Source organism: Panulirus ornatus, chromosome 53, assembly GCF_036320965.1.
Source record: "Panulirus ornatus isolate Po-2019 chromosome 53, ASM3632096v1, whole genome shotgun sequence".
Lineage (NCBI taxonomy): Eukaryota > Metazoa > Arthropoda > Malacostraca > Decapoda > Palinuridae > Panulirus > Panulirus ornatus.
Window position 1 is genome coordinate 6,615,373 of NC_092276.1, and position 13,661 is coordinate 6,629,033.

A 13,661-nucleotide genomic window follows, 5' to 3' on the forward strand; every position below is an offset into this window, starting at 1 on the left:
GTGGCACGGGGCGAAGTGGCCAGGGTGTGGCACGGGGCGAAGTGGCCAGGGTGTGGCACGGGGCGAAGTGGCCAGGGTGTGGCACCGGGAGAAGTGGCCAGGGTGTGGCACCGGGAGAAGTGGCCAGGGTGTGGCACGGGGCGAAGTGGCCAGGGTGTGGCACCGGGAGAAGTGGCCAGGGTGTGGCACCGGGAGAAGTGGCCAGGGTGTGGCACCGGGAGAAGTGGCCAGGGTGTGGCACCGGGAGAAGTGGCCAGGGTGTGGCACGGGGCGAAGTGGCCAGGGTGTGGCACGGGGCGAAGTGGCCAGGGTGTGGCACCGGGAGAAGTGGCCAGGGTGTGGCACCGGGAGAAGTGGCCAGGGTGTGGCACGGGGCGAAGTGGCCAGGGTGTGGCACGGGGCGAAGTGGCCAGGGTGTGGCACCGGGCGAAGTGGCCAGGGTGTGGCACCGGGAGAAGTGGCCAGGGTGTGGCACCGGGAGAAGTGGCCAGGGTGTGGCACGGGGCGAAGTGGCCAGGGTGTGGCACCGGGAGAAGTGGCCAGGGTGTGGCACCGGGAGAAGTGGCCAGGGTGTGGCACGGGGCGAAGTGGCCAGGGTGTGGCACGGGGCGAAGTGGCCAGGGTGTGGCACCGGGAGAAGTGGCCAGGGTGTGGCACCGGGAGAAGTGGCCAGGGTGTGGCACGGGGCGAAGTGGCCAGGGTGTGGCACGGGGCGAAGTGGCCAGGGTGTGGCACCGGGAGAAGTGGCCAGGGTGTGGCACCGGGAGAAGTGGCCAGGGTGTGGCACGGGGCGAAGTGGCCAGGGTGTGGCACGGGGCGAAGTGGCCAGGGTGTGGCACCGGGAGAAGTGGCCAGGGTGTGGCACCGGGAGAAGTGGCCAGGGTGTGGCACGGGGCGAAGTGGCCAGGGTGTGGCACGGGGCGAAGTGGCCAGGGTGTGGCACCGGGAGAAGTGGCCAGGGTGTGGCACCGGGAGAAGTGGCCAGGGTGTGGCAGTAGAGGAGGTGGCACAGCGGGTCAGTGGGTGGGTTTTTGAGACCAGTGAGGTCAGTCCCTCACGTGTCTTCACAGTGTCAGCAGGTTAACAGGTTATTGTAAGCTGTAGTGTAGTATTAAAGTTATTACATCATTCCAACGTTATTATGTTGTTGATGAGAGCCAACAGCTGCTGCTGTGTCACATGACGTCACCAGCTATTTATGGGCCACATTTGTGCTACTAGTAAGCAACGCAGGCGACCTCTGTCCATCATAGCCACCCACATGGCTGACGCTCTCGCTACGTTGTAGGTGTGGTGTGGTACCTACCAGTCTGCTTCCAAGAAACGTTTACCCCATCAGGTGATACTGCCTCATATGTCTACCTCACCAGGTGATACTGGGCAAGTTTTATTCTTGTTTTATCTTATATTCTTTCTTCTTTTACCCCTTTTAAGTTTCATGTACGTCCCAGCATTGCCTGAGACATTACTCCTTGGATGTGATAGGAACATTCTCCGTAAAGAAAGCGTTGTTATCAAAATTAAAACAAATTTAACTTGTTATAGAAATTTACGAATGTTAATATAGAAATATGAAAGACAATAATTTCTCTCTTTCGAGAAAAGATGAAATACTTGTTAGTCCTTAGACCAGATTTACTGTGATCTGCAGGCAGTTAGACACAAGGTCAGTCTGGGCTTGGCTTATCTCCCAAAAACAAATTGAGTTCAAGTATACTAGTGGGTTAGAGACGTGTGTCGTACCAGTTGATGTAGCTTGGCCTGCCCCACTCTGGTGACTTCACAAACCGGCCGTGTGACCTGCCTCAGCCGACCCCTTGTGCCAGCCAGAAGCAGGACGCGCCGCACCGCCTCCCTCTCACTCACCACAGTGAGAGGGACCTACGTACCTACCTTGCCTGTCCCGTCCTCCTCCTGCCTATATTATTGCTGCTCTCTCTCTCTCTCTCTCTCTCTCTCTCTCTCTCTCTCTCTCTCTCTCTCTCTCTCTCTCTCTCTGCAGTGAAGTGGAATTACCTATTTGTAATTGGAATTTTACACTTGTGGGACTCCATCTTGAACACTCTCTCCTGTTGAATATTTGCATGCTGTCTAACCTAACCTGCTGGTCCTAAATCAATATGTTCCAATCCTCCGCCGATGATTCATATTATAGAATAATATCTTTACATCTTAAATTTCTTATTTAGTTTCGCGTTATGTCCTCTCGTTACTCTCTTCCTACATGTGCTGTCCACTCTCCATTTCGTCGGATTCTTTTTAAGATTTTAAGGTTGAGATTGATTCACCCCTCAGTCTTCTCTCTTCCAAGGTGGGTCAATCTAAAGCCTCCAGCCTTTCCCTGTAGCTTACTTGTCTTAAGTATATTACCATTTTGATGCCTTCCTCTGGATCTTCTCTATATGTTCTTTGTGCTCCTTTAGGTGCGATGACCAAACCTGAGAAGTTTTGGCCTTATATATGATATTAATAGCTTGTTAGATATTTCCTTACCGTTTTCCGTCGAACTTTGTCAATCATACAACTTAAATTTCTATATGGTTTCTGCATTAAGCAAGTCATTGTATTTCATTCACCCGTCATAAATATACTATGATAATGCATCCTCACATTTTTCTTGCTTGATTACATGCATTATGTCTGCACACTCAGGTTGTGATCAGGTCGCCTCTCACTCTTCTCTTATCTAAGGTGGGTAGATTTAAAGCCCGTAACCTTTCCCTATAACTCAACTGTGTTAATTCTGTTACTGTGTTTGTTCCCCCTATGAACGTTTTCTATGTATGTTTGGAGGGGGGGGGGGGGACAAAGCGACATTCAGGATTTCTCAGAGATTACAACAGCTTGTTTTCGCTGTGACCCGCCATCATAACTTTACATGTACTCGGGTTCAACTTTATCAACCATATATCAGTTTCACCTCCTCCTCTGCGGTCTCCACATTATATACGAACATTTTCACATAGGACTCCACCATGCCTTCTGACGCATCGTTTATATAGATCAAGAGTTATCGTTCCAGAACCTAACCCTGTAGTACTCCGCTAGTCGCCTCACCGCATTTGATGGTCTGTCCATGATAGATAGATTAATAAGTTTTACAATCAGCCTCCCGTGAGCTTAGTGCTTTCTGGCAGTCCAGATACAAACAGTGCAGCCAGCCTTGCCTTATGTCTTAGACACATCTCATTCTCTCGTACAAATCAGAGGATTGTTACAGATGTCACCTTTCCCTGAGGTCGTCTCACTCAGGTGATGTGTCATCATTCATATGACTGTGTAGTTACCTTATTGTACTGTGGGGGAGGGAGTCTTTCTGCTCGTTACGCCCCGTCTCTTGATTGATCTCTACTATCATACAACATTTTCAACATTTATAAGCTGTTCACATGTAATTTGTTCTTAATCAGTTGATTCCATTCATCTAATCCTCTTATATTACTTTTTTCCAGTCTTCTTAGTGACTTTTATTTTCATGTTGTGTCCTCTGGTTATTGTCTCTGCGTCTTTGAAAGAACTGCTCACTGTCTTCGTCATCAGTCTGGTTTAAGAGCTTAAAGGCTGTGATCAGGTCACCTCTCTATCTTCGTTCTTCCATGGTAGACAAATCTATGGCCTCTCGCCTTTCCCTGTAAGTCGGCTATCTTAATGCCGGTACCATCTTTTCTGCCCTCTTCTGGACCCTCTTTGTGTGTGTGTGTGTGTGTGTGTGTGTGTGTGTGTTGCAATAGTGTCTGGTGATGAAAGTAGCTCAGTAACTTCAGGCGTCTGGAAGCCTAGTTCTTTAGCAGATCAGGTCAACATATTCTTAGAAGCACCAACTGGTACATTGGTCATAGTTCAGGTTTCTCTCTCGACTGTGGTACAATGTGACATTTAGTGTAGCAGTAATTGCCAGAGGTCACCAAGGCGCAGGTCAGTGTATAAAGCCTCCTCCAATATGAGATCACTGGGGTCAGGCTGGTGTTGTCGACCCATATCCTCAAGCAGATTCTGTGATTCCACACAGGTGATTTTGTAATTATTGTGGGATGAGGGGGGGGGGGGGGGGGTAGACGTGTTATGTAATGATATTGTCTTCCACCACACGACGTAAACCACACTCCTCCCTCCACCCTGGCTCACCACACGACATAAACCACACTCCTCCCTCCACCCTGGCTCACCACACGACGTAAACCACACTCCTCCCTCCACCCTGGCTCACCACACGACGTAAACCACACTCCTCCCTCCACCCTGGCTCACCACACGACGTAAACCACACTCCTCCCTCCACCCTGGCTCACCACACGACGTAAACCACACTCCTCCCTCCACCCTGGCTCACCACACGACGTAAACCACACTCCTCCCTCCACCCTGGCTCACCACACGACGTAAACCACACTCCTCCCTCCACCCTGGCTCACCACACGACATAAACCACACTCCTCCCTCCACCCTGGCCCACCACACGACATAAACCACACTCCTCCCTCCACCCTGGCTCACCACACGACATAAACCACACTCCTCCCTCCACCCTGGCCCACCACACGACATAAACCACACTCCTCCCTCCACCCTGGCTCACCACACGACATAAACCACACTCCTCCCTCCACCCTGGCTCACCACACGACATAAACCACACTCCTCCCTCCACCCTGGCTCACCACACGGCATAAACCACACTCCTCCCTCCACCCTGGCTCACCACACGACATAAACCACACTCCTCCCTCCACCCTGGCTCACCACACGACATAAACCACACTCCTCCCTCCACCCTGGCTCACCACACGGCATAAACCACACTCCTCCCTCCACCCTGGCTCGTCCTTGCTGTTCATCCTTGATGACGTTGTGTGATCAGAGCAGTTGATCCGAGATTTGCTGGGCAGGAGTGTGTCCCTTGCTCAGGTGTGGGGTTACTGCACTTTCCCTACCAAGACCCTTGAGGACGACCCTTGGACACGACGGCACTACTGGTGATGGTGTGACCCAGGGTGAACCTTGCCATGCTGCCAGTCTCACACTAGCACCCTCCTGCTGCTGTACACGAATCGAATTTCCTCTGTTGTTGACACGTGTTATGATGAGACAGACAGAGCCACAGTAGGAAGAATGCATTACACAGGGCTCGCACGTTCCTGGTGCCGACATTATCTTGGTCTGTGAAACTAAAATCTTCCTCATCTAAAATTGGATACTTTATCAATATATCAAAAAGGGAAACAATACTAATTTTGATGTTGATTTTGAAAATTATATTCATAATAATGATTACAAATATTGGGCCGTTTTGACCTTAGCAGGAGTGTCAGTGAGTAAGAATGTTGCCGAGTGTGACAGCTTCAGTAAAACTCGACCTGCTCTGTACGGACGGACACACCAATCAGTCTTGCTTGATCCACTACCTTCATGAGACACGAGTACTGACTGTGTGTGTGTATGTATGTATGTATAGGCTGCTGAGGAGGAGAAGATGCAGACATCTGGTGATTTATTGAAACAGGGACAGATCAATTTTTTTTCTGAAGCTGTAGAAAGGACCATGTGAAGCTGTAGAGAGGATCATGTGAAGGTCTGGAGATCATGTGAAGCTGTAGAGAGGATCATGTGAAGGTCTGGAGATCATGTGAAGCTGTAGAGAGGATCATGTGAAGGTCTGGAGATCATGTGAAGCTGTAGAGAGGATCATGTGAAGGTCTGGAGAGGACTGTGCACTCTACTAGAGACAATGTTATCGTGGAACTTGTGATAGCCATATATTATTATCATAGTAATATGGTAATGAAGGGACCAGGAAATGGATAATCATATCAACTTAGCCGTCATCTTATTGAAATTAGTATCATTGTTGAAAATGCACTGAGGCGAACTGTCCAAATGCAAGCAGAATATAACATGTGAAACGTCTGTAGTGGCTCATTGTTGGCGTAAGTCAGCTGGTATATAGACGGAGGAGAAAAAGAGAGGCACACTAATATATGTATACATGGCTGAATAGACAGACGAAAAATATCCATTTGAAGTGTCAGGTTGTAAGAGGCTGGGTGTCCCTGAGGAAGTGCTGGTCACACTGTGGGGTTCTCACCACCACAGACCTGTGAAGTGTCAGGTTGCAAGAGGCTGGGTGTTCCTGGGGAAGTGCTGGTCACACTGTGGGGTTCTCACCACCACAGACCTGTGAAGGCCTTAGCGACGTTGCTGTTAGGAGTGTCTCGCCCAGTGAACAATTGATGCAACATGACATACCTTAAATATCTTACTCCTGGTAGTTACAGTTGTGATCACGCTGGCTCACTCACACGAACACAGGACATGACAAGAATATCAGAGAATTGGTTGTCACTGTGCAGAAGGTTTGTACATTTGACTCATAATAAAGTGGTTTTATCCTTCCCTTTTGAGGTAATGGCGTATGTCTGGAGCGTTACAGATGTCCACGTCTCTGTTTGGACGTATGAGGATTGTCTTACACTTGGACATCCTTATGGTTTGTAGCTGTTAATCATATACATTGGAAATTGTGTTGTGAGGATCCCCAGCGACTGGCAAAGTTTCCTGAAAATCCGTCCTAACCTAGCAAAGGTAGCATAACCTAGCATAGGTAACATAACCTAGCATAGGTAGCATAACCTAGCATAGGTAGAGCAGGTAAGAATGTGTGGTTGGAGAGACCAGGAATGTAGGTAACTATAACTATTGTTGATCATCACACTAGAGGTCGCACCAACCATACTTGCTTCCATCACAAGCCACACAGAGTCGTTATCTGTGCTAACTTATGCCAGGTTTGGATCAAAAATTATGAGCCGCTTGTTTTACAACCTTCACCAGAGAGTTTCCGGATGAAGCCTGAGACGTCTGTCCCTCAATGTGAACGCAATGATGCTGCCTCGCCAACGAAGGACACGTTGAACATGCATGATATATATATATATATATATATATATATATATATATATATATATATATATATATATATATATATATATATATATATATCAGAATATATGGTGTGGGAGGCAAGTTGTTAGAAGCAGTGAAAAGTTTTTATCGAGGATGTAAGGCATGTGTACGCGTAGGAAGAGAGGAAAGTGATTGGTTCTCAGTGAATGTAGGTTTGCGGCAGGGGTGTGTGATGTCTCCATGGTTGTTTAATTTGTTTATGGATGGGGTTGTTAGGGAGGTGAATGCAAGAGTTTTGGAAAGAGGGGCAAGTATGAAGTCTGTTGGGGATGAGAGAGCTTGGGAAGTGAGTCAGTTGTTGTTCGCTGATGATACAGCGCTGGTGGCTGATTCAAGTGAGAAACTGCAGAGGCTGGTGACTGAGTTTAGTAAAGTGTGTGAAAGAAGAAAGTTAAGAGTAAATGTGAATAAGAGCAAGGTTATTAGGTACAGTAGGGTTGAGGGTCAAGTCAATTGGGAGGTGAGTTTGAATGGAGAAAAACTGGATGTGGTATACCGGGGTTGACGTGCTGTCAGTGGATTGAATCGGGGCATGTGAAGCGTCTGGGGTAAACCATGGAAAGCTGTGTAGGTATGTATATTTGCGTGTGTGGACGTATGTATATACATGTGTATGGGGGTGGGTTGGGCCATTTCTTTCGTCTGTTTCCTTGCGCTACCTCGCAAACGCGGGAGACAGCGACAAAGCAAAAAAAAAAAAAAAAAAATAAATATATATATATATATATATATATATATATATATATATATATATATATATATATATATATATATATATATGTATATTTTTTTTTCTTTGTCGCTGTCTCCCGCGTCTGCGAGGTAGCGCAAGGAAACAGACGAAAGAAATGGCCCAACCCACCCCCATACACATGTATATACATACGTCCACACACGCAAATATACATACCTACACAGCTTTCCATGGTTTACCCCAGACTCTTCACATGCCCTGATTCAATCCACTGACAGCACGTCAACCCCGGTATACCACATCGATCCAATTCATTCTATTCCTTGCCCTCCTTTCACCCTCCTGCATGCTCAGGCCCCGATCACACAAAATCTTTTTCACTCCATCTTTCCACCTCCAATTTGGTCTCCCACTTCTCCTCGTTCCCTCCACCTCTGACACATATATCCTCTTGGTCAATCTTTCCTCACTCATTCTCTCCATGTGCCCAAACCATTTCAAAACACCCTCTTCTGCTCTCTCAACCACGCTCTTTTTATTTCCACACATCTCTCTCACCCTTACGTTACTCACTCGATCAAACTACCTCACACCACACATTGTCCTCAAACATCTCATTTCCAGCACATCCATCCTCCTGCGCACAACTCTATCCATAGCCCACGCCTCGCAACCATACAACATTGTTGGAACCACTATTCCTTCAAACATACCCATTTTTGCTTTCCGAGATAATGTTCTCGACTTCCACACATTCTTCAAGGCTCCCAGGATTTTCGCCCCCTCCCCCACCCTATGATCCACTTCCGCTTCCATGGTTCCATCCGCTGCCAGATCCACTCCCAAGTTGTTAGAAGCAGTGAAAAGTTTTTATCGAGGATGTAAGGCATGTGTACGTGTAGGAAGAGAGGAAAGTGATTGGTTCTCAGTGAATGTAGGTTTGCGGCAGGGGTGTGTGATGTCTCCATGGTTGTTTAATTTGTTTATGGATGGGGTTGTTAGGGAGGTGAATGCAAGAGTCTTGGAAAGAGGGGCAAGTATGAAGTCTGTTGGGGATGAGAGAGCTTGGGAAGTGAGTCAGTTGTTGTTCGCTGATGATACAGCGCTGGTGGCTGATTCATGTGAGAAACTGCAGAAGCTGGTGACTGAGTTTGGTAAAGTGTGTGAAAGAAGAAAGTTAAGAGTAAATGTGAATAAGAGCAAGGTTATTAGGTACAGTAGGGTTGAGGGTCAATTCAATTGGGAGGTGAGTTTGAATGGAGAAAAAAGAGGAAGTGAAGTGTTTTAGATATCTGGGAGTGGATCTGGCAGCGGATGGAACCATGGAAGCGGAAGTGGATCATAGGGTGGGGGAGGGGGGCGAAAATTCTGGGAGCCTTGAAGAATGTGTGGAAGTCGAGAACATTATCTCGGAAAGCAAAAATGGGTATGTTTGAAGGAATAGTGGTTCCAACAATGTTGTATGGTTGCGAGGCGTGGACTATGGATAGAGTTGTGCGCAGGAGGATGGATGTGCTGGAAATGAGATGTTTGAGGACAATGTGTGGTGTGAGGTGGTTTGATCGAGTAAGTAACGTAAGGGTAAGAGAGATGTGTGGAAATAAAAAGAGCGTGGTTGAGAGAGCAGAAGAGGGTGTTTTGAAATGGTTTGGTCACATGGAGAGAATGAGTGAGGAAAGATTGACCAAGAGGATATATGTGTCGGAGGTGGAGGGAACGAGGAGAAGAGGGAGACCAAATTGGAGGTGGAAAGATGGAGTGAAAAAGATTTTGAGTGATCGGGGCCTGAACATGCAGGAGGGTGAAAGGAGGGCAAAGAATAGAGTGAATTGGAGCGATGTGGTATACCGGGGTTGACGTGCTGTCAGTGGATTGAATCAAGGCATGTGTATGGGGGTGGATTGGGCCATTTCTTTCGTCTGTTTCCTTGCGCTACCTCGCAAACGCGGGAGACAGCGAAAGAAAAAAAAACAATATATATATATATATATATATATATATATATATATATATATATATATATATATATATATATATATATATATATATATATAATCCCTGGGGATAGGGGAGAAAGAATACTTCCCACGTATTCCCTGCGTGTCGTAGAAGGCGACTAAAAGGGGAGGGAGCGGGGGGCTGGAAATCCTTCCCCTCTCGTTTTTTTTTTTTTTTTTTTTGATTTTCCAAAAGAAGGAACAGAGAATTGGGCCAGGTGAGGGTAGTCCCTCAAAGGCCCAGTCCTCTGTTCTTAACGCTACCTCGCTAATGCGGGAAATGGCGAATAGTTTGAAAGAAAAGAAAAGAAATATATATATATATATATATATATATATATATATATATATATATATATATATATATATATATATATATATATATTGGTCTCCCAATTGGACAATCATATTTTTACCAAATGGCGTCCTGGCTACGTCTCTTCGTTGTATATCAACTGACTGTTATATTTCTCTCTTGTGTCTCCCCTGATGATGTGATTATTACACGAAAGTGCACTTGGGAACTTATCGTGTTTCATTTTCCCCGTGGACTCATAGGAATATACTTGATAAGTGGTTGTTAAGTGTCTCTTATTTCACCCAGGTGGATATCTTATGTTTCTGCCTCACCTGTTGTCTTTTCCTCTCGCTTTATTTCTTTCCCTTGAGATGGCCTTTGACTGGGGTATATTATGCCGGCGTCATGTAGTTCATGATCGAATAATGATAATAAATCTAATATGATACAAACCACCAAGAACCAAGCCAGATAAGTAGGGAGAAATATTTGTAAAAGGAAGAAATAATAAATGCAGTGATATGATGTGGTATGGTGACTCATTTTACTGAGAGGTAGGTATAAGGAAGGAGGTGAGTATGGATGTACACATAAATACAAAGTAAAGAATATTACATCAAGAGATGGAAAAGAACAGTTGCCAAAGCTAATCATTCTTTGTCAACTGTATACGGGTAAATCAAACAGGAGGAAATGACAGGATAGACTCTACTAATGTATAAGAAGATCCTTTCATGTCATACATTGGAGTGGAAGCTTAAAGGCTTGACGAATCTTTGTGAGGAGGCTTGTGCCGAAAACTCATCGCCTGCGCGTCACTCACAGACACATTTTTCAGATGAAATTGTTGGTGGCAATGATGCTGTGCCTGCCGCTGGTCATCTGTCGCCCCGTTGAAGAGGTTAAGACAGACGCGACCGAGCCAGAGGTGGCTAAAATGGAAGTGGCCGACCATGAGGAGGAGACCAAGGTGGACGAGGCGGAGCCGGAGGAGGCGAACGAAGAGACGACCGAGGCACCAGTAGAAATGGACGACGACCGTTTCCCCAGATCCCACAGTCATCGCCTCACACCAACTGTGCAAGTTACAGGTACAGTCATCCCCTACTGTTACTCACCTACAACACACTTACATACAGGTACAGTCATCTCCTACTGTTACTCACCTACAACACACTTACAGGTACAGCATCCCCTACTGTTACTCACCTACAACACACTTACATACAGGTACAGTCATCCCCTACTGTTACTCACCTACAACACACATACATACAGGTACAGTCATCTCCTACTGTTACTCACCTACAACACACATACATACAGGTACAGTCATCTCCTACTGTTACTCACCTACAACACACATACATACAGGTACATTCATCTCTTACTGTTACTCACCTACAACACACTTACATACAGGTACAGTCATCTACTGTTACTCACCTACAACACACATACATACAGGTACAGTCATCCCCTACTGTTACTCACCTACAACACACTTACATACAGGTACAGTCATCTCCTACTGTTACTCACCTACAACACACATACATACAGGTACAGCATCCCCTACTGTTACTCACCTACAACACACTTACATACAGGTACAGTCATCTCCTACTGTTACTCACCTACAACACACTTACATACAGGTACAGCATTCCCTACTGTTACTCACCTACAACACACATACATACAGGTACAGTCATCTACTGTTACTCACCTACAACACACATACATACAGGTACAGGATCCCCTACTGTTACTCACCTACAACACACATACATACAGGTACAGTCATCCCCTACTGTTACTCACCTACAACACACATACATACAGGTACAGTCATCTAGTGTTACTCACCTACAACACACATACATACAGGTACAGCATCCCCTACTGTTACTCACCTACAACATACATACATACAGGTACAGTCATCCCCTACTGTTACTCACCTACAACACACATACATACAGGTACAGTCATCCCCTACTGTTACTCACCTACAACATACATACATACAGGTACAGCATCCCTACTGTTACTCACCTACAACACACTTACATACAGGTACATTCATCCCCTACTGTTACTCACCTACAACACACATACATACAGGTACAGTCATCCCCTACTGTTACTCACCTACAACACACATACATACAGGTAAAGTTATCCCCTACTGTTACTCACCTACAACACACATACATACAGGTACAGTCATCCCCTACTATTACTCACCTACAACACACATACATACAGGTACAGTCATCCCCTACTGTTACTCACCTACAACACACATACATACAGGTACAGTCATCCCCTACTGTTACTCACCTACAACACACTTACATACAGGTACAGTCATCCCCTACTGTTACTCACCTACAACACACATACATACAGGTACAGTCATCTCCTACTGTTACTCACCTACAACACACTTACGTACAGGTACAGCATCCCCTACTGTTACTCACCTACAACACACATACATACAGGTACAGTCATCCCCTACTGTTACTCACCTACAACACACATACATATAGGTACAGTCATCTCCTACTGTTACTCACCTACAACACACATACATACAGGTACAGCATCCCCTACTGTTACTCACCTACAACACACATACATACAGGTACAGTCATCCCCTACTGTTACTCACCTACAACACACATACATACAGGTACAGTCATCCCTACTATTACTCGCCTACAACACACATACATACAGGTACAGCATCCCCTACTATTACTCACCTACAACACACATACATACAGGTACAGTCATCCCCTACTGTTACTCACCTACAACACACATACATACAGGTACAGTCATCCCCTACTGTTACTCACCTACAACACACATACATACAGGTACAGTCATCCCCTACTGTTACTCACCTACACATCCATACATACAGGTACAGTCATCTACTGTTACTCACCTACAACACACATACATACAGGTACAGTCATCCCCTACTGTTACTCACCTACAACATACATACATACAGGTACAGCATCCCCTACTGTTACTCACCTACAACACACATACATACAGGTACAGTCATCCCCTACTGTTACTCACCTACAACACACATACATACAGGTACAGTCATCCCCTACTGTTACTCACCTACAACACACATACATACAGGTACAGCATCCCCTACTATTACTCACCTACAACACACTTACATACAGGTACAGTCATCCGCTACTGTTACTCACCTACAACACACATACATACAGGTACAGTCATCCCCTACCATTACTCACCTACAACACACTTACATACAGGTACAGCCATCCCCTACTATTACTCACCTACAACACACATACATACAGGTACAGTCATCCCCTACTATTACTCACCTGCAACACACTTACATACAGGTACAGTCATCCTCTACTATTACTCACCTACAACACACATACATACAGGTACAGTCATCCCCTACTGTTACTCACCTACAACACACATACATACAGGTACAGTCATCCCCTACTGTTACTCACCTACAACACACATACATACAGGTACAGTCATGTCCTAATGTTACTCACCTACAACACACATACAACAGGTACAGTCAGCCCCTACTGTTCCTCACCTACAACACACTTACATACAGGTACAGCATCCCCTACTGTTACTCACCTACAACACACTTACATACAGGTACAGTCATCCC

At 46.0% G+C, this 13,661-nt stretch overlaps 1 protein-coding gene across 6 annotated transcripts in view; it reads left to right on the forward strand.

Moving 5' to 3' along the window:
- The window catches only part of LOC139765203 (uncharacterized), a 91,364-nt gene that overhangs the window by 71,944 nt on the left and 5,759 nt on the right, over window positions 1-13,661 (forward strand). For 5 of the 6 annotated variants that reach the window (XM_071692502.1, XM_071692499.1, XM_071692500.1 and 2 more), the window contains one exon: window positions 10,788-11,040. In XM_071692502.1, coding sequence (XP_071548603.1) covers window positions 10,788-11,040 — 253 coding nt within the window. Of the gene's footprint in view, window positions 1-1,250; window positions 1,371-10,787; window positions 11,041-13,661 lie in introns of those variants that run through there. The other variant, XM_071692505.1, reaches the window with a different exon arrangement.